The sequence below is a fragment of the Brienomyrus brachyistius genome, unplaced genomic scaffold (genome assembly GCF_023856365.1).
Source record: "Brienomyrus brachyistius isolate T26 unplaced genomic scaffold, BBRACH_0.4 scaffold65, whole genome shotgun sequence".
Classification (NCBI taxonomy): Eukaryota; Metazoa; Chordata; class Actinopteri; order Osteoglossiformes; family Mormyridae; genus Brienomyrus; species Brienomyrus brachyistius.
This window is the reverse complement of record NW_026042340.1, coordinates 1,598,064-1,622,907: the sequence shown is the minus strand read 5'-3', so window position 1 is coordinate 1,622,907 and position 24,844 is coordinate 1,598,064. Positions and strand designations below refer to the sequence as shown.

Genomic DNA, 24,844 nt, shown 5'->3' with positions numbered 1-24,844 from the left:
GAGGAGTTGGGGCAGTGGAGTCCTGATGATCTTCTCTGCAGTCCTCACTACTCTCTGCAAGCGTTTGCTGTCAATAGCTGTAGTTGCTGCTGTTCCACACGGTGATACAGCTGGTCAGTGTGCTCTCCATGATGCAGCTGTAGAAGTTGCTGAGGATCTTGGTTGACAAATCAAACTTCCTCAGCTTCCCCAGGAAGTACAGTTGCTGTTCTTGACCAGCTGTGTGGTGTTCAGTGACCAGGTGAGGTCCTCACTGATGTGGACGCCCAGGTACTTAAAGCTGCTCACCCTCTCCACTTCAGGCTCCCAGATGAACAGTGGCTGATGAGGTCTCCTCCTCTTCCTCATGTCCACTATCATCTCCTTTGTCTTGTCCGTGTTGAGGGTGAGGTTGTTGTCCTCACACCATGACACCAGACCGGCTACCTCTCTCCTGTAGGCCGCTTCGTCCCCTCCAGTGATACGACCGATCACTGTGCTGCCATCTGCGAACTTCAGGATGATGTTGTCTTTGTGGGAGGCGACACAGTCGTGGGTGAACAGGGTGTAGAGGATGGGGCTGAAGAACGCAACCCTGTGGGATGCCAGTGTTTGTGGTGATGCTGGCTGAAGTCCTGTTACCGATCCTGACAGACTGAGGTCTGCCAGTCAAAAAGTCCAGGAGCCAGTCAAAGAGGGTGGGGTGCACGCCGAGTGTGGCATCCAATAGGCTGCCTGTGTAACAAAGTTGTTTTGATATGTATAATTACTCAAAATTCCTTATTTATTAAAATCCTGGTAAAATGAATAAGAGAGGGAGTAAGGAGAATTCCCAGAAGGCCCTGCTTCATGGTGCCTCCCACTGGTTAAAAGGGGGCGTGGCGTGTTTCCTCTTCCTCTTTCCCTGTCTCTTCGAGGAAGAGGTAACATGGCTCTCTCATTAACCCAATTAAATAGAAAATAATCATTTTATTATTATATAAAATTCCTGTAATAAAAGTTTAAACATATCATTATTAATATATATCAAGCAATATTTTAATGTATGAACTTCATTTGGTTTGTGTTTTTCTTTTTATTGTCGGGGTGCACATGGGCAGAATGTTGAGCTGCTACATGCTGCTGGGGAATTAATACTTTGCTCTTCATTACCAGGTATGTTTTGTTTGTTTTATTTTTTTATATTGATGTATATATTTTTTCATTTTCCTCTTTCCCTGTCTCTTCGAGGAAGAGAATGTTCAGCTGCTACATGCTGCTGGGGAATTAATACTTTGCTCTTCATTACCAGAGAGGAAAAGACACGTGCCAATAAAGGGACGTCGGATCCCGAGTCCAAAGGAAGCCACGCGGTGTCGTCTCTCCCTCTCCCGCACCCACACACCACACACAACAAAAAAAATACACAACGCAGAGTGAGAGCATCAGCTCTCGGACTTTAACCGGGACTATGTTTTAACTGGACTCGCTTGGCGCGATCGGGCCGTAAACAAAGACCCAAACGAGACCGGTTACATTTGCAAAGCTGATGGTGCCGGTGGTGGCCCTGTGCTCTGTGATGTGCTGCAGGCCTTGCCACATCCCAAACAGCCCAGGCTGTTGTTCTGTTCATATCAGTAACTGAATGTATCTGTTTTTGTCAGTTAGCATGTTCCCGTATGGAGCCTTTAAAGAGGACAGCGGTAATGGTTGGGTGTGTGTGACTGAGCTCGTCCCTGCGGAGTCATGATGAGGAAGCTCTCAGGCTCTCAGTGCTGCCATCTGCTGATGAGGAGGCCCAATTTTTTGTCAGATGAAGTTTTTACTCGCGGTTTTCTAAATTGCTTTTCAGTCTTTTGCTTACTGTATTCTTTTTCTCATATGAACAAAAGATTTTTATATCCACACACAAACACACACATATCCAAACATTAAGCTATTTTACACATAGACAGACCTCTGTAATTGTTGCTGTGATATTTATTAAATGATTTCAAATCACAAGTGCATAATTAACAGTAGTCCAAGAGTATTAATATATGTTAGTAAATCAAGTTACAAAGACTGAAATCATTAATATTCATGGAAAGAAAAAAGATGAATATCCATTTGGACATGATTGCAATGTGTCTCGCTTAGGACAGGCATTGACTGTTGATCTTGTTATTGTTATCCAGGCACTTGATACAGGAGTTGGTGTTACATTTGTAGAGGGGGACCTTCTCTGCAACCACCTTCAGGGCAGAGGCCAACAGCTCGGCCTTTTCTTTGTCTTTCCTATAGACCTGACTGAACACAAAGGCCTTGGGACCGGGGTGATTGGTCAGTATACTGAGAGAGTCCAGGATGCACTTCTTCACAGCGGGCTGGACATTAGTATTTCCTCTCTTTTTCTGGACTCTCTCCCGGTTCTGTTCGTTGTCGTCCTTTCCTTGGTTCAGGCAGTAGTCCAGACATGGAGAGTTGTAGGTGTAGAACACCACACAGCCATTTCTGTCCCCTGTGTTCAGCAGGTTTTGCACAGGAGCGACAGCTTGGCTGCTATCACAGATGAGCAAGGCACGCTCTGAGTGGACGGCTGAGGAGCCAGTGCCCTTTGGTCTGGCAGCGACCATCTGTTTTCCCGTGTAAAGTCTCCTTGTCTCAAGGTCATTCTTGACATTATTTGTGTTCTCTTCCCTAAGGAACTCTTTCTCGTCGAAACTGGCCCCACACTGTCCTGCTGGGACGTTGATGGCCACAGCATACTGGGCACCTTCACCGCTGCTGGTCTGTTCATATGGTTTATATCTTGGAGAAACAAAGAGTAAAAACAAGATAAATGAAGACCTGATGTTGCTGATGCTGCACATCCCAAGCTTGACACAGTGCACAAATACCTGCTGAATTCACATACAAGTCATGATGACAGGGCGCATGGAGTAGTCATGACAACTGCTTCTTCATCATACTTTTGACCAACCTTGAGGGATAACTACTAATATTTAAGAAGATTTACTACAAATATTTATAGTTGCTTACTCAACAAATAGCTTAAACTATGACGGGAGTCCCACTCGCTTACCTGGTCTCAAAGAATCGGATGATTTTAGGGAGAGCGTTCAGATCCCCCTCGTCTGCTGATACCACAGAGGAGAACAGGGAGAGCAGGAGGAGTCCAGCCAGCACACCTGTATGCACCTAAACCGGTAACGAGACATGAAGGAGCACAATCACAGACCAGCAGCTGAGAGAAAGGAAAAAAGAAAAGATTTACCTCACATTACTTATAAAAACTATTCAAGGTTTGCACATCCAACCCACGCTGGAATCAGGTGCAGGACAAAGCTAAAGGTAAATGTAAAAAAGGAAGAATTCTCACAAATTGTATTTGATGCTCCCAAAATAATTTGACCCCTAGACCTTCTGACGAAAGTCTGTTGAAATGTTACGCATTATTAAACATTTTGGGATTATCAAATACAGTCTTCCTTGTTTATTTACACTACATCACATTACCATGATGGAGGCCGGTGGGCTTGGCGTGAGTCAGATCTGAGAAGCTGAGATAGTGTCTTCTCCTGCTGTACTTAATCAGGTAGGCTGCAGCAGCAGGAGAGAGCGCTGGTATATATACCACACTGTATGTGGTGAAGAAGTCCAGCCGTTAACACTGTAGTGCTTCCGGTCCAGCCCATTACAAGGCAGATTTGCTGAGGAAGCACAACTGTTGCTATCTTTAGGATCTTGGCTTTCACAACAGTTCTCAGCTACCACAACAATGTCTTTCCAGTAATTCAGAAACTTGTAAAGCAAATGCAGTGATTGCCTGCAGTTATAGTCTTTTATTATTCAAAAGTGATTTCCAGTGTATATCCACTTATATAAACAGAAACATCAGCATTATAATTATATCTGCAGAACCTGGAGATGATCATACCAACTCAGTTTTGTGTTGTTTTACCACTGTCGGAATTTTGAAGCGTTTCCCTCTTAACCACGACCCTTTCCAATGTCAGTTAAACACAGCATTGTGAGCTCAGCTGAACTCTGTATCCTTCTACTCTCTCCATTCAAACACTTCATTTTGTTCTTCTTCAGTCCCATGTTTATATTTCATTCACATTTAATTCACATTTCACTTGCATTTATCTCTTTACTTCACTTTGTGATTTTTCTCAGACAATATTAAAGACAGGAGACTTATTTATCTTGATAAGCATTTGAGTATTTTTAATGTGGCTCCCTGTTTTCTATAGAAGCAGGCATGGCCTGTCCTACTGTCAACGGTGTAAATTATATCAATCATAAACCTGGTTATAGCTTTATTCATTTATTTCAACTTAAGTTCAAATGTCAGTGTTGATTATCCTGTGTTACTCAGGCGATTATTCAAATACTCTCTTTATTCTCCAGCCCAAATTCATCATTAATCATCAATCATTATCATTAGTAGATACAATTTGCCCTATTATGCACAAGCTGGGTTAGAAGATGTGGGCCTGGAGCAACCACAGCACTCCATCAGAGAGGCCATGAGCGGTGATCATCTTACATCGGTCTGTGTGTGTGTGTATGCATGTGTGCGTGTGTGTCTGTGTGTGTATGTGCGTGTGTGTGTCTGTGCGCTGTGTGTCTGTCTGTGTGTATGTGAGTGTGTGTGTATGTGTGTGTCTGTGTGCGTGTGTGTCTGTGTGTGTGTGTGCATGTGTGTATGTGAGTGTGTGTGTATGTGTGTGCGTGTGTGTATGACACCAGGTTGCAGAGGGGACTCTCCATCTGCTTAGTATCATTAAATGTGTCGTTAATACAATTGTGGTTAATTGACAAGTAATCTGTTGTGCAGTACAATAGCATAAAAGATATTTACTCAAATAATGTATAATAAGTATTTATTTATCATACAAATTTATTGTCACGGGACGTGGTGCGCGAGCGCGGCGGAGAGCGGCGAAGGTGCGGAAGGAGGAAGCAGGCAGGCAGGTTACGGGACGAACGGGGTTTAATCGGGAATACGGGATCTCACGCAAACAAACATCCATGAACATCAATGACGGACAAAGGATTCGGGTAAGACACGGACTGAAATACACAGGACTGATTGAAAATAATCAGACACAGCTGGGTACAATCCGGGAAACACACGTGGGTAGGCAGGGGGCGTGGCACACAGGAGGAGCGGACGAGCCGGGCATGACAGAACCCCCCCCCAAAGGCGCGCCACTCCGGGCGCGCCAAGGAAGGGGGCGACGGACGGGACGAGGCAAAACAGGACCTGAAAAATAAAACCAGAAATCAACGCGGGACCGGGAACAAGACAGAGGCACAGAACAAAGCCAGGGACAAGACGTGCGACAGGAGCTGACAAAGGGATGGGAAGGCAGAGAGACAGATCAGGAAGGGAGAAACAGAGGGAACAGGCGGAACAGAAGGAGCGGGAGTGACGGGAGGGAACGACGGGAAACCAGGAACAGAGCGGGGCAGAACAAAGGGACCAGGAACAGAGGACGGCGGGACAAAGGCAGGAGGAGGAACACAGACAGGCGGGACAGAGACAGGAAAGAAGGGAGAGAAGGCGGGGGAACAAAGGGGAGCCCGTGGGAGCCCCAGCGGGCGACGGGAGGCAGCCGGAGGGGACGCAGGCGGCCGGGAGGCCGGAGCCGGAGGGGACCGAGAAGGGGCAGAGGAGACAGGGCGAGGGACCCGCGGAGGGGCCAGGGAGGGAGCAGGAGGGAGCACCAGGGAAGGGGACGAGGGAGCTGGAAGGGGCCAGGGCGAAGGCCCGGAGGAGGGGGGAGCCGCAGCAGGCGGCGACGTCCGGGGGAGGGCCGGAGGTAGGGGCCCTGCAGGCGACCGAGGAGCCGCCGTCGGGGAACCCCCAGGCGACCGACCAGGACCCGGAGAGGGGAGCGAGGCAGGGCGACGAGGCACCGGAGAGGCACCCGCAGGCGACAGCCGACCCGGAGGGCCAGGACCCGCAGGCGCCAACCGAGCCCCAGCGCAGGCGAGGCAGGGCGAGCCAGGGGGCAGGGCAGGCGGGACCCCAGCCCTGCGTCTGTGTCCCCTCCCTTTACGGGACACAGACATTACCCCAGGTCGGGGTCGAGTTCGCCGGGGCGAGGGAGAAACTGTCACAGGGGGAGAAGGGACAGGAGCGCGGTTAGGAGCTGCAGGTGGCTGCAGTGGGGGCGCCGGCCCGGGAGCTGCAGATGGCTGCAGTGGGGGCGCCTGGACAGGAACAGGAGCGCAGTCCGGAACAGGAGCGCGGTCAGGAACAGGAGCGCGGTCAGGAACAGGAGCTGGCTGCAGTGGGGGCGCCTGCCCGGAAGCTGCAGCAGGCGGCTGCAGAGGGGGCGCCTGCCCGGGAGCTGCAGCAGGCGGCTGCAGAGGGGGCGCCTGCCCGGGAGCTGCAGCAGGCGGCTGCAGAGGGGGCGCCTCTGCAGGAACTGGAGCGCGGTCAGGAACAGGAGGCGGCTGCAGCAGCGAAGGCGGCAATGGCGGCTGCACGGGAGCGGGGTCCGCCGGCAATGGCGGCTGCACGGGAGCGGGGTCCGCCGGCAATGGCGGCTGCACGGGAGCGGGGTCCGCCGGCAATGGCGGCTGCACGGGAGCGGGGTCCGCAGCCCTCTGGAGCTGGAGGAGCTGCCGAACTCCCTCTGCCATTTTCTCCAGATCCCCCCGGTCGGAGGCGGGAGTAAACGCGGCAAAGTCTTTCTGGAGCCGCGTTATTATGTCCTCTGCCTCCGGACTCACTGGAGTGCCCAGTCCCTCCCAGATCCTCCAGAATAGCCCCTGGAGGGCGAAGAACTGGGAGATGCAGTCGGCCGTCTTCCCTGGTTGAGGCGCGGACGGCGCCTCCGGGGTGGCTGCTGCAGGGGGGATGAGCAGTGGGTCCGGGTAGTTGATGGACTCCTCCTTGCTCTTCTGGCGCCTGGTGGCAGCGGGAGGTGGCGCGATGTCTGCTAAGACAGACGGCGAAAACACCGGCTCCCGCTCTAGGTAAGGGAAGAGGAAGGGCTCTTCCTCCTCGTCCTCACTCGAGGGCCAGAACATAGAGACTGGGCAGGTACCTCGCTGGAGCGGCCCCCGGGCTGGAGACCGGACGGGTACCTCTTCCTCCGGAGCGATCCAAATCCTGGAGAGCGAGCAGGCTCCCAGGCGGATCGGCTCCTCCGGGATCCTCCTTCGCCGCTTACTTTTCTTTTTAAGGTCCGTCATTCTGTCACGGGACGTGGTGCGCGAGCGCGGCGGAGAGCGGCGAAGGTGCGGAAGGAGGAAGCAGGCAGGCAGGTTACGGGACGAACGGGGTTTAATCAGGAATACGGGATCTCACGCAAACAAACATCCATGAACATCAATGACGGACAAAGGATTCGGGTAAGACACGGACTGAAATACACAGGACTGATTGAAAATAATCAGACACAGCTGGGTACAATCCGGGAAACACACGTGGGTAGGCAGGGGGCGTGGCACACAGGAGGAGCGGACGAGCCGGGCATGACATTTATCATATATTGTTATTATTTATTATTAGATGTAAGGTTATTAGATATAATCTATGATTCAGCGATATCCAGCTGAGTTCTTGGAACGAGGGAGGAACAGAGAGGTTTTGCTTCTGCTTTCACAATATGTCTCAATTTGCACAACAATTTCTTTCCTTCTTTCCAGTAAATGCAGTGTTTCCCTGCAGTTATAGTCTGTTATTTAAAATGAACTTTCAAAAATGATTTCCAATGTATATCCACACATACATGAACACAGAAACATCAGCTATTTTCCCAGAACCTGGAGGAGTCATACCAACCCAACATAGATTTTTTAATATGATGATGATGATGATTATAATGAAGGAGGAGAAGAAGAAGAGGGAAAAAGAAGCCTCTCTTACTCTAACCCCCTTTCCTTATATACCGGTTCCCAATAGGTTAATTGGGGCAGCCTAAAAATGCCGGGGGAAACAGAATTTGAGTATCATATGCTTGCAGCTTACAATACATACTTTTACCACCAAACCGAACAGAATAACTGGCCATTAGCCACCTACATTCCCTGACCTTTCAGACAGTACATCAAACATTGCACAACAAAACAATAATATACATAACATCACTCACCCCCGCCCCCCCCCTCCTGTGCCAAACCATCCCCTTCCCTCGTTCCACAATTGGCAATAAGGGAACCTTCCCACTGTGGCGCGCGCTTCCGTAGGGAACCAGTATGCTGAGGGACCAGAGAAAGCAGCAACCGGTGTGGAAGCTGGTGAGAGTTGTCTGCATGTTTGCGTACGGTTCTAAATTTGCTATGGAAGGTGGGTGAAGCGGGAACAGTGGGTACCTCCCTGTTCAAAGATGCTGTCATAAATAAATGAGCTGAGCAGTAAACTGATGTGTGGAGGTTTACTGTTCTGTGAGCAGGGGATCATGGGAAATGTAGTCTATGTAAATGTGATGTGCTACCATTCCTATGCCAGCATTACTCCCAAACAGAGTGCCGGTCACATTCACACCAAAACACCACAAGTAACCAAAATTCAAAAAGTGACCAACTTCAACTTTTTACAGTGTTATCTGTCTGAAAGTCAGACTAAAACTCTTGCATGCTCTTGCATTGTCCATCTTCCTTTATGCCTGCAACACAGGGAACCTACCAGCAGAACTGCAGAGGAAGGTCCATGAAGCTGAAATGAGATGTTTCCAAAGAATACTATGCATCTTGTATATAGACTGTATAACAAATAAGTAACTTATAAGTATACTTATGAAAAACCGATAACCACAATTACGAAGAGGAAACTCCTGCTTCATGTAACGAGATCAAAGAAGATCAGAACAATCCTCAGGGAATTGGGGAAGGAAAAAGATGACAGGGAAGGCAGAGGAAGAGATGAACGGACAACATCGCTGAATAAACTGCAATGAATTTTGCCTCTATCCAGGCCCTCGCCCACAACAGTGAGAGGTTGAGTCAACTGGTGTACCTCTCCTCAGTGCAGTGCCCTCACCGCTCCAAGGGGTTTCAGGACCAATGATGAATGATAATGATGATTGTTATGATATTGTTGTTATTTATTATTAGATGCAAGGTTATTGGATATAATCTATGATTCAGCGATATCCAGTTGAGTTCTTGGAACGAGGGAGGAACAGAGAGGTTTTGCTTCTGCTTTTACAAACCCAGCCCAGGCTGCCTGGTCGGTACCATCACTGTACTCATCTGACTAAAGTGTTTATTTACCACTGACATAAATGGTAACATGTCTTCATAAAGCACCAGTTTGCAATGATTGGTGTGCTGATGAAATATTTTATGAAATGATACATCCATCCATCCATCCATTTTCCAAACCGCTTATCCTACTGGGTCGTGGGGGGTCCGGAGCTAACCACTGCACTAACATGCTGCCCCCTGAAATGATACATATGATATGATAAATATTTTGTGGCACCAGTCTTATGATTCATGCTGTATTTGTATCTTACAGAGCATTTCCACCCAAGCAGAATCAATTCTGTTTCTGACCATTATGTCATTTGGTAACATTTCTCTCACAAATGACAGAGAGGGTGAGAGGGTGTTGTGTGTGTGTGTGTGTGTGAGAGAGAGAGAGCGAGAGAGAGCCTTAAAAACTCCCCAAACCAGGAGCAAGGATGTGTAGAATACCCAGAAATACTGTGAAATTGAATTGCTTTGGTAAATTTAACATTTTTATTTTTGGCAACAAAAGCCACACACTGTAACTGATTCTAAAAATTGGTCTGGATAGTGTAGCTATGCTCACTGAATGGACCCCACACCTCACTTCCATACAGCAAAACTGGCTAGATTACACAGTCAAATATTTTCCACCACATCTTAAGGTAAATCTGTATTCAAAGGTTTTCTGTTTATTGCATATACTGTAGAGCTCTGTAAGCTTTTCCTTTAGTGGATTCACTGCCACGCTGAAGCTTCATGCAGTCCTCAACAAGCCAAGGTAAATATGCTGTTGTGAGCTCTAGGGTGCTGCTGCCTGGGTTGGAATGTTGTCTTTGAAGGCCATTCTGGCCGATTCTTTTCCAAGAATTTTCTGAGCCTGATGAAATGAGATTAAATACATGTTTAATACTTCAGAAACTATATATTACTTACGACAAACATGTCTTGGAATTTCTTCAGTTACATACATCAAACTGAAGCGGATGCTTTCGTGGAAGATGTTAGTAGGATCCATTGTGTGCACTGCCTTTTTAATAAGGCGGAGTTCATATACACGTCGCTGCTGATTGGCTAACACCTCTGACACACCCACCAACAAGCAAAAATGTACCTCAAAGCCCATTGCGCAATGTTTCACGCCAGTCATTCAGCCTGGAAACTTTAGCAAAATGGTACACGCCATTTTCAGACTGAAAATCTGTAAGGTGCCCCATGTTACGACCTGAACTCAAGTAAACACATGATATGTGTTTTAATGTGTGATCACATGATCAAAAATAATGAATCTTGAGAAACACACATTCACTACATATATAATATAACATGAAAAAGCAATTACCTGTATGACCGGCAGCTGGAGCATGAGGGAACCATGGGCTGGGGCAGCCTGCTCTGGGTGGTCAACCAGCTGTAAGTGTCACCCCCCCCCCCCCCCCAAATTAACCATGAAGAAGCATCTACACTGGGCTTATGAATTCATCTAAGCCTGTTGGTTGTATGGGTTTTTAAGGAATTCAGCTATTTGTAATTGTAATTCTTGTAATTTGTAATTGTGTCAAATACATTTAGTTATAAATCCCCAAAAAATTCTCCATAACTCCATTTCAAATAGAGTCCTTTTAAGATCCAGATGGACGTTAAAGCTTAGCCTTGGTAGGTTTACAGGTGAGTAAATCCAGCCCCCACATGCAGAGCGTTACGTTCGGTGAGATGGTGCTACTGCTCCCCCAGGTTACCCCATCTCATCGGAATAGTGGGTCAGATCAACGTCAGCTCTGCAGCCTGCGTGCACGAGTTCTCCAGGCTTTTCTGGAGGCTGTGCCGGACGTTTGGAAAGATCTTCACAAACACGAAGATGAGTGGTATCAAGTGTCCGGTTCAAGGTGTTAAGGCTAGTGTACGTTTGGGGATTTGACCCCGGCTGTTTGACCTCTGCTGCAGTGTGGTATCAAGTGTCCAGTTTAAGGTGTTAAGGCCAGTGTACGTTTGGGGATTTGACCCCGGCTGTTTGACCTCTGCTGCAGTGTGGTATCAAGTGTCCGGTTCAAGGTGTTAAGGCTAGTGTACGTTTGGGGATTTGACCCCGGCTGTTTGACCTCTGCTGCAGTGTGGTATCAAGTGTCCGGTTCAAGGTATTAAGGCCAGTGTACGTTTGGGGATTTGACCCCGGCTGTTTGACCTCTGCTGCAGTGTGGTATCAAGTGTCCGGTTCAAGGTGTTAAGGCCAGTGTACGTTTGGGGATTTGACCCCGGCTGTTTGACCTCTGCTGCAGTGTGGTATCAAGTGTCCGGTTCAAGGTGTTAAGGCCAGTGTACGTTTGGGGATTTGACCCCGGCTGTTTGACCTCTGCTGCAGTGTGGTATCAAGTGTCCGGTTCAAGGTGTTAAGGCCAGTGGAGGACCCGCAGTACCAGGACCAGCATTCCCTGCACATTGAAATCATCCGGACGTTCGGGAGGGTCGGTCCCAATGCTGAGCCTCGCTTCAGAGACGAGTGCGAGTTTCTGGCCATTTCAAGCCAGAGATATGACACAGCAACTTCTCTTCAGGGAAACGTTCAGTGTGTCATGGTTCATCGCGAATTATGGCTTTGCTGTTCTGTGCTAGTAAACTGGAGGCCTTGTCTTCCTTGCCCGTTTTGTGTGTCTGTGGTCACTGGGCCTCAGCGACCGTCACACACACACACGCAAACCCAGCTCTGTGTTTCAGTCGTGCTCCCTCACCTGCACAAGCTGGCACTGGGCAACAATGGGCAGACGGCCGAGGCCAAGCGGATGGACATCGCCATGCAGCTGTTCGAGGCCTACAGCGCCCTCTCACAGGAGCCACGGGGGTAAGAGCCAACTGAACCCTCCGCTTACCGCTGTAGCTCCCCTCACACCACGGCGTGGGCGGTGCCAACCAGCCCCTCGCTTACCACTGTAGCTCCCCTCACACCATGGCGTGGGCGGTGCCGACCAGCCCCTCGTTTACCGCCGTAGCTCCCCTCACACCATGGCGTGGGCGGTGCCAACCAGCCCCTCGTTTACCGCCGTAGCTCCCCTGACACCATGGCGTGGGCGGTGCCAACCAGCCCCTCGTTTACCGCCGTAGATCCCCTCACACCATGGCGTGGGCGGTGCCAACCAGCCCCTCGTTTACCGCCGTAGCTCCCCTCACACCATGGCGTGGGCGGTGCCAACCAGCCCCTCGTTTACCGCCGTAGCTCCCCTCACACCACGGCGTGGGCGGTGCCCACCAGCCCCTCGCTTACCGCTGTAGCTCCCCTCACACCATGGCGTGGGCGGTGCCAACCAGCCCCTCGCTTGATTATTATCTGGTCACTTTGGTCAGCTCTCGCTCTGCACCCACCAAACCATGCCCCTTGGCTGCTGTATCCAGGTCCATGTCGATAGCTGCCAGCCTCGTGAGCGAAGACACAAAGACCAAGTTTCTCAGTAAGGTGGGTCAGCTGACGACTTCGGGCGCCATGCTGGCCAACGTGTTCCAGCGGAAGAAGTGACCGGAATGTGCCGCCGCCGATCCCACGCTGCCCGGCCCCTCCTACTTGAACCCAATACTCTGCCTTTTCTCTGTGTCCTTTTATCGCCACAAAGTCATTTGAAGCTCCAAAGATATTTGCACTGTGTTTAATTCCTCTTCATTTTTGGGTTTTTATCGTTATATATATTATGTAACTGTATTGTACACATTTTCCATGATTTCCAGTCTTATCTTTGTGTTGTGTGTATGTTTTAATTTATCTATATGTTTTTATATTACTCAAGTAAATAACTGTACAATTTACCGAATTACAAGACCATTTTAAACATGTCCAAGTAATAAAACTGATGAACACTTGTGTACTTTCAGCCGGTCTGATTTACTGGCATTCATCTTATGAATACATGTCAGCTTTGCAGACAGGTTTGTACGGTGGCCGAGAAAGCCCAATGAAATACAACACAAGAAACTCACGTCTAATAGAAAAACACATTGCAAAGCAACAAAGCATATTATTCAGTTCATAACGCATTTGCAGACACACTGCAAAATCATAGACGCTGCCCAAATCCGAAAACACTTTCATAAAAATGACACGTGCGAACCACATTTTACAAACGCGCTGCACATTCACAGACGCGCCACAATTGCAGAAAACAACCGCAACTTCGCAATTACTAGGCTTAAATAATTACTGAAATACTTTTCTTTCCTGAGCAGCATCTGTGTGTAAGAAACATAGACAAAACATTTGAATATAATTGATTTCCTAAGTATCAGATATAACCGACAATGCCAATAAGGCCTCAGAAGTTTACCCTTCCAGTACAGTTTCTTTTATCCAGCTCTCCTCAGTATATTAATGAGATGTGCAGGAAATATTCAATGAAATAAAAATTTAACAAAACATTATTTAGGAGACTTTGGATATCTGCGTGTCATGGCGGCAACTGATTACCACAAAAGAAACTAAATGCTGTTTATATAGCTCGGTATGATATGAAATGACTTTATTGTCTTGCGTTATATCCTGACTTTGCTGATGCTCAGTCGCTTGAAAAACCTGGTTAAGCTGGTTCACTCTGCATGCAGCTGTCAGTACAGCGTCTTTTTACGGAGCCTCCTGTCAGAGTGATTAATCTGCCAGTAAAGCAGCTTCTCAGTCTTATGATCTGTACTGGAATTTAGCTGCTCAGACTTACATGTCAGCTCTGCGGGGGACTTTATGACTTACGGCTTTTACTTTTCGGATATATAAAAAAAGACGCAATAGCTTTAAAAATGTCACCTGTAGGCCGCAGATTTCCCGTGATACATAATCATGCGGGGTGGGGGCAAACCAGGGGTACTTAAAGATTAAAGCCACTGCAAGTAAGTCCGCCACCATGTGTTCATGCTACGTAAACCTCCAGGGCTCAGAGCGCCTGTTTGATATCTTTTAAAAACTATAGATCTAATTTCCCCTGCAATCTGATGGATGTTTAAACAGAAACACGTTTGTCGTGGTATAATGTTGATGGAAATTGTCTCTTGTGTTTGAACGCCATTTAGGTTGGTTTTTTTTGCCAGTATATGGAATGAGTTTCTGGTATGGAGCATAAGGGACCAGTAACGGGAAATGTGGCCGGGTTTCGGTGGACAGCACTTACTACGCTCACGAAAACAGGAAAGGGAGAAATACGAATAAAGATTGCGGTCTTTTTTGGCTTTAGTTGTCTTTCTAAATGGCTTATATCCAGCCAGAACTGGGCATATTGGTAAACTTCTTATTTGGAAGTCGAGAAAAATAAAATCTTGTGTATTTTTTATCTATACAGCGTCAACCTGTAACCAGAGCCAGTATTATAACCATAAGAAATGCTGCAGCAAATATCCAGCAGGTAGACATATTTATTTTCCATACAATGCCATTAGGTACATTTCAGCGTGGCTCTGGAACAAGGCCCTGAGCACGTTTCACCTTAACTTTACGTTTCATCGGGTTATTTTCCTAAATAAGATGTTTTGAAATTTACAACAAATGGCCAAACAAGAATCAGAAACACTGTGCTTAACTCGGATCTGTCACTGAAGTCAAGCTATCCGCGCTTCGCCGAAACACGGTCAAATCATCCGCGCTTAAAATGTGAGGTGCACGCATAGACATGACATTATGGTATCAGCCGCACATGACGGTTTAGGAAATTGTAATATGTTGAGAGCCAGTTGAGACACATTTGGGGATGGCAAGAGGTTCAGTATTAATAACTTCTTCAGCTCCGGGTATAACGCACAAACACTTAACCTCCCTGTGTTACCTTCTTCTACTTCCCTCCGTGCTGCCTACAACTATTTGCTACTACTGCCCTCTACTGGTTGAATCCAAGCTACTACAGAAAATAACATACTCCAAGCGATCGCGCATAGGAAAATGTTGAGTACGCGTGTGTACGAAGTACAGGATATACTTAAATGCAATTAATGTCTAACTTGCCCATAATGTATGAACAAGTCATATGGCATCTGAAAGGCAACGTTCAAGGCTATTTCCTACACAAATCTGGTCAGATTTAATATACCACTTAAAAGAATGCACTTTGAAATCCATATAATTTTATGTTATGAGCCAGGTTGAACAGCTCATTTCTCAGCATTATCACATAAGGTACAAACATCTCTGCAAACACCTAAAAGGCAAGGGCCTAGGCTATATCTCGACCAAATTTGGTCAATGTTCACTGTAGCATTTTAAAGAAAATCCACTTTGAAATCCATGGGTTTACATTACATGCGTTGGCATATATGAGCCAAGTTTGACAGGTCATTTCTCAGGATTTCCCCCTAAGGTACAAACATCTCTGCAAGCACCTGAAATGCAAGGCCATACACCATACCTGCACCAAATTTGGTCAACTTTATCTGCACCATTTTTTAAAAAAAAATATACTTTAAATTCCATGTTATTTTATGTTCTGAGCCAAGTTTGCTCATTTCTTTGAATTGTTACGTGCCGTAAGGTTTGGGTAGGGATTGTCCTGATCGTTGTCCGGATGCCTTCGACTCCGCCTCCCGGACCTGGCCACGCCCCGAGCCTCGACGCTACTTCCGCCTTCATGATTGAAAAAGCCGTGGCGGGAGAGTAGCAGCAGCTTTGCTCTTGGTTGGTTTCTGTTGTTGGTTTGATTGCATTCTTTTGGATTACTCGTGTATGTCAGTTTTGGTTTTCTGGTTTTCGTCTCTTGTCTTGTCCTTCTGTACCTTTGCCTTCGGTTTTGACTGCTTTCTGGTTGTGATCTCTTGCCTTCCTCCTGACTCCTCTCTTTGCCTCGCCCCTTTGGTTACTGTGTTTCATCTTTGGTGTGTTCTGTATGTTCGTTTCTGTTAAGTACGTAGGGAGTGACTGCTATTTTGTTTTGCGTACGTGTTGCTTATTCTGTGTTTTGGTTAGGGAGTTAGGCTTAGTCTGTGTCATTTCTCATTTTTTTCGTTTTGTTTAGAATTAGTTTAGTCGTGGACGGGTTCGGTAATGCTGTTTTGTTTATTGTTTTGGCGGTGTCACTCCCGAAGTCTGTTGCCCTATTGTTTGTGAAAGTCTTTGTGAATAAATATAAAAAAATACAAAAAAAGATCCCTGTGTTTCCCGTGTTCCCTTTTCCCATACCCTGGTTGTCTCGTTTTCCCCTCTCCTTTCCCTTTCTGTCGGTCCTCAACCCTAGACTAAGGATCGTAACAGAATTTTCCAAAAAAGGTATTTGCGCATTGCAAGTGTGTCGTCTACTCTGGATTTGAGATTTTATCAATTCCTTGCCGAGTTCTTGAAGAGAGAGTTATCTCCTTGGGATCTTTCCTTTGAAACTGACTCAGTGGCATCCTGGTGACAAATTCATTATAAGCAGAGATGTACAGGATATTGAACAATATTATAATTATCCAGTGTATGGTTCTTATTTTGCAGTTGTAACCGTTCACCAACTTATCCAAGCAGGGGCATTGGAGGGGCATGGATACTATGAGAAATTCAGGGGGTCCAGCACTTTTTAGGAGCCCCAAAATACCCCCCACTCAGCAAAATCAATTGAGTGATTGAAAGTGCCAGCCTGAGCAGGGGGTCCAAGGTCACATTTTCTATTTGCCTGTATCCAAGTTATGTACTCCTTATGTAGCATTGTAATCCCTAATCATTGTAGCAATGTAATCCCTAATCATTGTAGCATTGTAATCCGTAATCATTATAGCATTGTAATCTGTAATCATTGTAATCCGTAATCATTGTAGCATTGTAAGCCATAATTTGTGGTTTATGATGCTCCCCACCACAGATTCTCTGATGCCTATTCAGCATGCTCATGAGCACCACAATTTTTCCCATTTTTGGGATGTAAGGGTGTTTATGTTTGGTGGAGATGTGAATGATTGGTTTGATGGGATTAGGTTTGGGGTAGGTGGGAACAATGATTGTTGTGGAGTGGTGTTATTGTTGTTTAACAGACAGTTTTGCATTGTCTGCAATGCAAATGTGTTAGGGGTCAAAATGTACTTGATTAAAATGCATCTCTTTACATGCCTTTTAAATGCGTCATGAGCAAGGGGGGATGGCTGAGATGTTTGGAATGTAGAGATGCGGATTGGAGAGGGGGAGGCACAGACTGTTCAGAAAATGGCTGAGACACTTTCCCAGAGTACATGTCAGTTTCTTGGATTTGTGTGCCATGGTTTTGATGTGTAATTATTTCTTTAATGAGTGTACAGATTTGGGAAGCTGTGGAAGAAGCGAAAGCAGGAGAGGATCCAGGTCCTGATCCACATACAATTCCCAAGACTGGGTGACTTATAGTTTCTTTAATACAATGAATTATTTTGTAGATAATTTTTTTATGTTATAATAGCAATTCTGTTTAATTTCAATGTCAGTTCTTCTGACATCAGAAGCTCTCCTGACCAAGTAATTTAGGTGTAATTATTACTATACAGTAAAATGTAATATTACTTTTTAAAAAGTTTTACCGCATCGCTTACAATTGTAATATTATAGTGATATAAATTGCTTCATTTATATCTATTTTTGAGTGTCTCAAATTTCATCAAATTGTAATTTAGAAACTATGCATTTAAAACAATTTCAAGTATTATTTTTATTTCAGGCTACAGACAACATTGCATATCTGGAATCTCTGAGATCAGCAGTTAATGATCCAAACCTCGAATGGACTTATTACAGTCACAGTGTGCCGGACTCTGCATTCTTCTGTATATCTCAGGAAAAATGGAAGGATTTGGGGGAAAATCAGCCCAGAAGACATTTCATTGGGCTGGAATTGGACAAATGTTATTTCTGCTGGCATCTGCTCAGTTCAGCCATACTGCAGCTTTGGCTTCATTCCTCATAGTGTGAAAAGTATCCATTCAGGAGGACCTGCACCGCTGTTCAAATGTGATGTTCAGCGACTGGTCAGTTACCTGCAGAGTAGTTCTGCAAAGTCAGGAGCTAAAGGCCGTGGTAGAGTTCCATGGTGGTGTTGCACGACAATCCTGAGAAGAACTAAGGCATTGGTACATCAGAGCAGGAACGACGGGCAAAAGTCTGGAGACAAAGTTCCCAAGGTCTCTATATTTGGAACGTTTACACAAACTCAGCCCTGAAGCGTTTGACTCTGGAAACTGTGATGAGTGTCCTAGGCCATCTGTTCAAAACATTATCCTGGAATTCCAAAAGACAAACACGGTATCATCAACATGAAGCTGTCAGTCTCAGCATAATGGTGGAAAAGAAGACCCAGTGTCCAGTGGATGTTCTGCAGAAGGTGACCCTTCATCCAAGAGGGGTTTTGCTGTGGTCAGGAAGAAGCTCGGAAGTATTTCACAGTCGGTCAGGAGGACATTGCCTACATTGATGCAACTGGCACCATTGTGAAGAGGGGAAAACTGACGAAAGCTCCATTCTATGTGTACGAGCCTGTTGTGGGGGGGGGGGGGGGACCCCCGAAAAGGGTGGCCTGCTTTTCCAGTCGGGACCTTTCTCACCTGTGACCACATCACAGCATCAGTACAATATTTCTTGGCTCATTTCACACAGATCACAGAAAGTTATATGGAAGATTTGTGCATCCAAAAATGATGCCTGAGATGGATCACTGGTGCTGTTGCAGGCCACAGCAAACACATTTGTCAACTCCAACCTCAGTAACATCTTATCTGCTTACTACCGAACCGTCACTGGAAAAGCCACCATGAAAGACTGTTCAGTTACAATTCTGCATCACGACCTGAGTCATATAATGATAAATGCCAAGTCCCTCTTATTAAATTAATATTGTGTTAAAGTACATTAGATTTTAATATAACTTTTAAGAGTTTTACATGTGCTATCATCCTTCTCAACAGCCTTCCAAAGCAATATGGCTTCGGCCTGCTGACAACAGCAAGCACAATACCAGAGCTTGAGGAGATGGTCTTAAGGGTGACAGTTGTCATCTCTAGTCCCTGTGCTGCAGGAAATGTGGAAAAACATTCCCATAACATTCAAACGATGCTGGCATTAATTGATGACGTGTCTCTGGGGAAATACATGATCAAACCTGAAGATGTAGCAGAGGCACCTTTATAATTTTGCTATAATCAGTTAAGCACTTCACAGCTTGTGCTTAAATTTACACATGAATGTGATGTTACAGTAGTTAACTTAAATAAACCAACATTGGAGGCATGAACAAATGATCTTAGAACAGCAATGACACATTTATTTCCCTTATTTTTAATGTTTGGTTGACATTGGAGCATCACCATTTCAGGAACAGCTGGAGAACATTATCCAGAAGGTACCACTGAACCAAACTGCGGAAGGTAACCGTTACTATTCAGCTACTTTCACCAGAACTTTGGCTGCCAATTTATTGTTTTTTATTATTCTTGTAATATAATGTGACTGAACATTTTATACATCAACGTTTAATCTGTTGCATGTTATAAGCTGTAAAAAGGCTAGTATTGTGTGTTTTCTTACAGTTTTTTTAAATTGCTAAGACAGAGTAGAATCTAGGGTAGTATCTCTCCACACGTCTGATCTATCCTTGGCATTGCTCTGGAGGAATATCTTGGCATACAGCATTCATTGTTTGATCTTGTGTCAATTGACATAATTTGTTTGTATTATGTGGTTTTTACAATCTATTTGTCTTGATGGTCTTGATAGTAATTTAGCAAAATGACATATTTCAGTTTTGACTGTTTTATTAGCAGTTCTAAGGTCAGTATGTACTTATGTGCAAAATGGCCTCTGAAAATGTAATGTTGTGAGTGAGACAGGAATCCATGACTTTTGAAGCATTTAGTCATTGATTGCATTTTGTATGAAAGCAAAGCGAAATGCTTCACAGTTTAGTCCACATAAGCTAATGTTGTGGTGACTGTATGAAGCGTTTGGAGAAAGCAACTTCAGTATTGCAGTGTCTGTGTTAGCAATTGAAAAAAACTGTAAAATTCACACTGCCTTTCCAAACTGATTAGTGTGAGGATCAGTGACAGACATTCCAGACTGATGGGTCATTGACAGTATGCAAAGGTGTGGTGACTCCAAAGTCACTTCAAAGTTGTAACACTTTAGTAATCAAACCTCATACAATTCTTTGAATGTCTCATTCACCTTTGTGTAGCCAGCCCCTATGTCTGTAAGCTTCAGAGCTCAAAAGTCTTGGTTAGAAATGTTTATAATATGATTTTTTACAATTTGTCTGCACCACTGAAAATAGGTTTTTGAAAAGTGTATGTTTAAAGTATATTTTAACAAAAAACTGAATAATAACATTCTAAATGATCTCAGATTATTGGTGCTGAGCTTGTGCTGAATAAAAGCATTTGTAGCACTTTGGGATAAATGATTTTTAGATAAGTGAAATATTTAACAGTTTTTCTGAATTGCTGAAATATTAAAAATCATTTTGGAAACAAAACTGCCAATTGCCAAAAGTTATTTATTGAATCAGTCACTTGGCAAAACTTTAAACCATGCTCACCTAGTTAGACACAATTTGCAGATCTCAGTCACCCTTTTTGCAAAACTCGTGTGGAAGTAAAATTGGACATGGGTAGCCTGGGAGGGAGGCATATTGGGTCTGTTATGTCTTAGGCCTTAGGCAAGAAGAGATTGTTTTGAATACTGTGTGACCTTGCTTCGAGATAGCTGCCTGCAGTAAGTTCCGCAGACCCTGAGGAAAGCTCGGACCTTGGAGAGGCTAGAGAGACTTCTAGAGCTGGCAATGGAATCCAAGGAGGGGAGTGGGCAGCCAATCACCTTCTCTGCTGTACTGGTGACCCTCTGGAGTCTCTTCTTATTGGTTACTGTACACCCAGCGTACCACACGGGGATGGCGTGCATCAGCACACTCTCGATCGTGGTTCGACAGAAGGACACCAGCAGGTCGGTCTGCAGCCTGTTCCATCTCAGGACCCTCAGGGAATGGAGGCGCTGCTGGGCTTTCTGCACCAGGGCGGTTGTGTTTGTGGTCCATGACAGGTCCTCGGACATGTAAGTCCTGAGGAACTTGAAGGAGGACACCCTCTCGACGCAGTCACCTTTTATGTAGGGGGGGGGGGTCAGCTTTTGGCTTACGGAAGTCCATGACCACTTCCTTGGTTTTCCTAGTGTTGAGGGTTAGGTTGTTGTAGTCACACCATTCTGTCAGACGCTGGACCTCATCTCTATAGGCGATGTCATCGTCGTTAGTGATCAGCCCAACCAAGGTAGTGTCATCTGCGAATTTGATTATGGTGTTGCAGGGATGCGTGAGGATGCAGTCACTGGTGTAGATGGTGAACAACAGACGGCTCAGCACACATCCCTGTGGTGAGCCAGTGCTGAGTGACAGGGTGGATGATCTCCGGTTACCAACAGAAACAATTTCTTAAATTTCACAGACCATTTATTGCAGTGTAGTCAGTTTATTAATGAAATTGGAATTTTGTCTAAATACAAGAAATTATACTTGCTAAGATTTTCATTTTCTGCAGTGGAGTTACAATACCTGATTCCAGGAAAGTCACTTCAGCTTTCATAATCACTGCTCCCCCTGGTGGATGGATAAATCATTGCAAGTACTTTACACACAGAGAGGTAAGGGGCGGATCATGCCGGCCCGCTTGTTCATTACATCATCGTGGGGGATCTCATTACAGTCAAGGTCCCACCCAGGACCCAGCAGGGGCCAGTCATGGACCAGCCAGGGACCAGCCAGGTACCAGCCATGGACCAGCCAGGTACCAGCCAAGGCCCCATCATGGAAACAGGAAAATTCAAGGCTTCATCTGTACAGTAATAATGGCTTACACATGTTGATTTATCAATCTGTCTTATAATAATACACTCGTCCTTTCTGAATAACCCCTCACCCTGTTGAATACAGTGATCTGATGCCCATTGCTAATGTATGGGGTGCAGCACTTGATACTCACAGGATGCTAATTCATTGCATGGAGATTTCGGTTCACTTACATTGTCTTCATATTGTGTGCAGTAAGTGTAATAACCAGAGGAAACCTGGTAATCTACTCAAAAATGTCTAGGTCTGATTTAGGCATGGAGTAAAGGCAGGAGAAAATGTTATTTACTGACTCTCAAAGTGTTCTCTCATCGGTAACACTTTACCTGAGGGGTACAAATAATGTAGCATTATGCTGTTAATTATGGATTAATTAACCACAAAAAACGTCTTAGTGATCAGCTTGATTTTGTCCGTAAATATGGCCGCTGCACACACTGCACCTAACTGCTGCTGTCATGGATTTTTAAGGGTCGCCGGCAGGAAACGGCAACATCATGTTTATCTCGAACGGGGAAGTGCTGAACTTCAGCGGCGCGATTTCTGTTCCTGCAAAATATATGGATGATTTATAGCTCATAAAATTCTTGATTTTTTATTATGAAAGAACGTAAATGACTGCTAATTACAAACTGGAATAAATAGAAGTGTCCCGTTAAAATGGAGTCATCATGGTATTTTATAAATATCGCGCATAGATCCCCTTCCTTATAATTTAATTCTGAACCTCATATATTTAGTAATGTATGTTTTGTCTCCACCTAGTGGCTTCCCTGAAAAGTACACATTGTTTCCGGAAGGATCGCTTGTTCCGTGAATTGACGCGTCCAGTGGATGTAAGAAATCAGATTGATAGAGAGACATAACTGACTGCAGTCACTGTAGAGAATGTTAATCTGCAATGGATAATAAATTCAATGGTGAATTGTTAATGGATGGCTGTGTATATTCTTACACGTCTATTAATAATAATAATGCATGTAGATAAATTTAATGGCTTTTGCTGGTCGGGGATGGGAGGGGGCAATGGACAGTAACTATCTGCGTCAGAAACGTGGGGGGGGGGGGGGGGGGGATAAGGGTGCCTGAACACCTGCGTATTTTTTCAGAGAGGGGCGTAAGCAAACCTTTTACAACGGGGTGGGGGGGCAAGGAGGCCTGGGCACCTGCCACTTCTGTCCGACGGGGGCGTAAGCAGACCTATAACAGTGGGGTGGGGGGCCACCTGCTACTTCTGTTCAAAGACGATGTAAGCAAACCTTTTACAACAGGGTGGGGGGGGAAAGGGTGCTGGGGCACCTGCCCATTTTTTCAGACATGGGCGTAAGCAGAAATTTTACAGCAGGGTGGGGGGCAAGGACGCCTGGGCACCTGCCCCTTCTGTCTGACGGGGGCGTAACAAACATTTTACAGTGGGGTGGGGGTGGCAAGGGGGCCTGGGTACCTGCCCCTTCTATCAGACGGGATCGTAAGCAGACCTATTACAGTGGGGTGGGGGTGGCAAGGGGGCCTGGGTACCTGCCCCTTCTATCAGATGGGATCGTAAGCAGACCTATTACAGTGGGGTGGGGGTGGCAAGGGGGCCTGGGCACCTGCCCCTTCTGTCCGATGGGGGACGTAAGCAGACCTTTTACAGTGGGGTGGGGGTGGCAAGGGGGCCTGGGCACCTGCCCCTTCTGTCCGATGGGGGACGTAAGCAGACCTTTTACAGTGGGGTGGGGGTGGCAAGGGGGCCTGGGCACCTGCCCCTTCTGTCCGATGGGGGACGTATGCAGATCTGTTACAGAGGGGTGGGGGTGGCAAGGGGGCCTGGGCAGCTGCACCTTCTGTCAGACGGGGGGGTAAGCAGACCTTTTACGGTGGAGTGGGGGAGGCAAGGGGGCCTGAGCAGCTGCACCTTCTGTCAGACGGGGGGGTAAGCAGACCTTTTACGGTGGAGTGGGGGTGGCAAGGGGGCCTGGGCATCTGCCCCTTCTGTCCGATGAGGGCATAACCAGACCTTTAACAGTGGGGTGGGGGTGGCAAGGGTGCCTGGGCACCTGCCCCTTCTATCAGAAGGGGGCGTAAGCAGACCTATTACAGTGGGATGGGGGGGCAAGGGTGCCTGGGCACCTGCCCCTTCTGTCCGATGGGGGACGTATGCAGATCTGTTACAGAGGGGTGGGGGTGGCAAGGGGGCCTGGGCACCTGCCCCTTCTGTCCGATGGGGGACGCAAGCAGACCTTTAACAGTGGGGTGGGGGTGGGAAGGGGGCCTGGGCACCTGCCCCTTCAGTCCGATGGGGGACGTAAGCAGACCTATTACAGAGGGGTGGGGGTGGCAAGAGGGCCTGGGCACCTGCCCCTTCTGTCTGACGGGGGCGTAAGCAGACCTATTACAGAGGGGTGGGGGTGGCAAGGGGGCCTGGGCATCTGCCCCTTCTGTCCGACGGGGGCGTAAGCAGACCCTTCACAGTGGGGTGGGGGTGGCAAGGGGGCCTGGGCACCTGCCCCCTCTATAAGACGGGCGCGTAAGCAGACCTATTACAGAGAGGTGGGGGTGGCAAGGGGGCCTGGGCATCTGCCCCTTCTGTCCGACGGGGGCGTAAGCAGACCCTTCACAGTGGGGTGGGGGTGGCAAGGGGGCCTGGGCACCTGCCCCTTCTATTAGACGGGGCCGTAAGGAGACATATTACAGAGGGGTGGGGGTGGCATGGGGGCCTGGGCACCTGCCCCTTCTATAAGACGGGGGCGTAAGCAGACCTATTACAGTGGGGTGGGGGTGGCAAGGGGGCCTGGGCACCTGCCCCTTCAGTCCGATGGGGGACGTATGCAGATCTGTTACAGAGGGGTGGGGGTGGCAAGGGGGCCTGGGCACCTGCCCCTCCTGTCCGAAGGGGGGGTAAGCAGACCTTTCACAGTGGGGTGGGGGTGGCAAGGGGGCCTGAGCAGTTG

General features: G+C 46.9%; 2 protein-coding genes across 2 annotated transcripts in view; one reads left to right on the top strand and one right to left on the bottom strand.

Moving 5' to 3' along the window:
- Nucleotides 1–1,923: 1,923 nt before the first annotated feature.
- LOC125725343 (uncharacterized) lies at nucleotides 1,924–3,615 on the bottom strand. The gene is made up of 3 exons (XM_049002208.1): nucleotides 3,457–3,615; nucleotides 3,023–3,138; nucleotides 1,924–2,748 (listed from the first exon to the last, which is right to left on the bottom strand). Exons 1-3 carry the CDS (start codon nucleotides 3,457–3,459, stop codon nucleotides 2,094–2,096), a joined length of 774 nt encoding a protein of 257 aa, XP_048858165.1. The 5' UTR covers nucleotides 3,460–3,615; the 3' UTR covers nucleotides 1,924–2,093.
- LOC125725351 (RAB11-binding protein RELCH homolog) overlaps nucleotides 3,133–24,844 on the top strand; it is a 181,042-nt gene continuing 159,330 nt past the window's right edge. The window contains exon 1 of the mRNA XM_049002218.1: nucleotides 3,133–3,291. Coding sequence (XP_048858175.1) covers nucleotides 3,157–3,291 — 135 coding nt within the window. The 5' untranslated portion in view covers nucleotides 3,133–3,156. The remainder of the gene's footprint in view (nucleotides 3,292–24,844) is intronic.

Coding starts and splice junctions, on each gene's coding strand:
- LOC125725343 (XM_049002208.1), bottom strand. Junction 2,749..3,022: donor ATCCGATTCTTTGAGACCAG/GTAAGCGAGTGG, acceptor TGTTTCTCCAAG/ATATAAACCATATGAACAGA.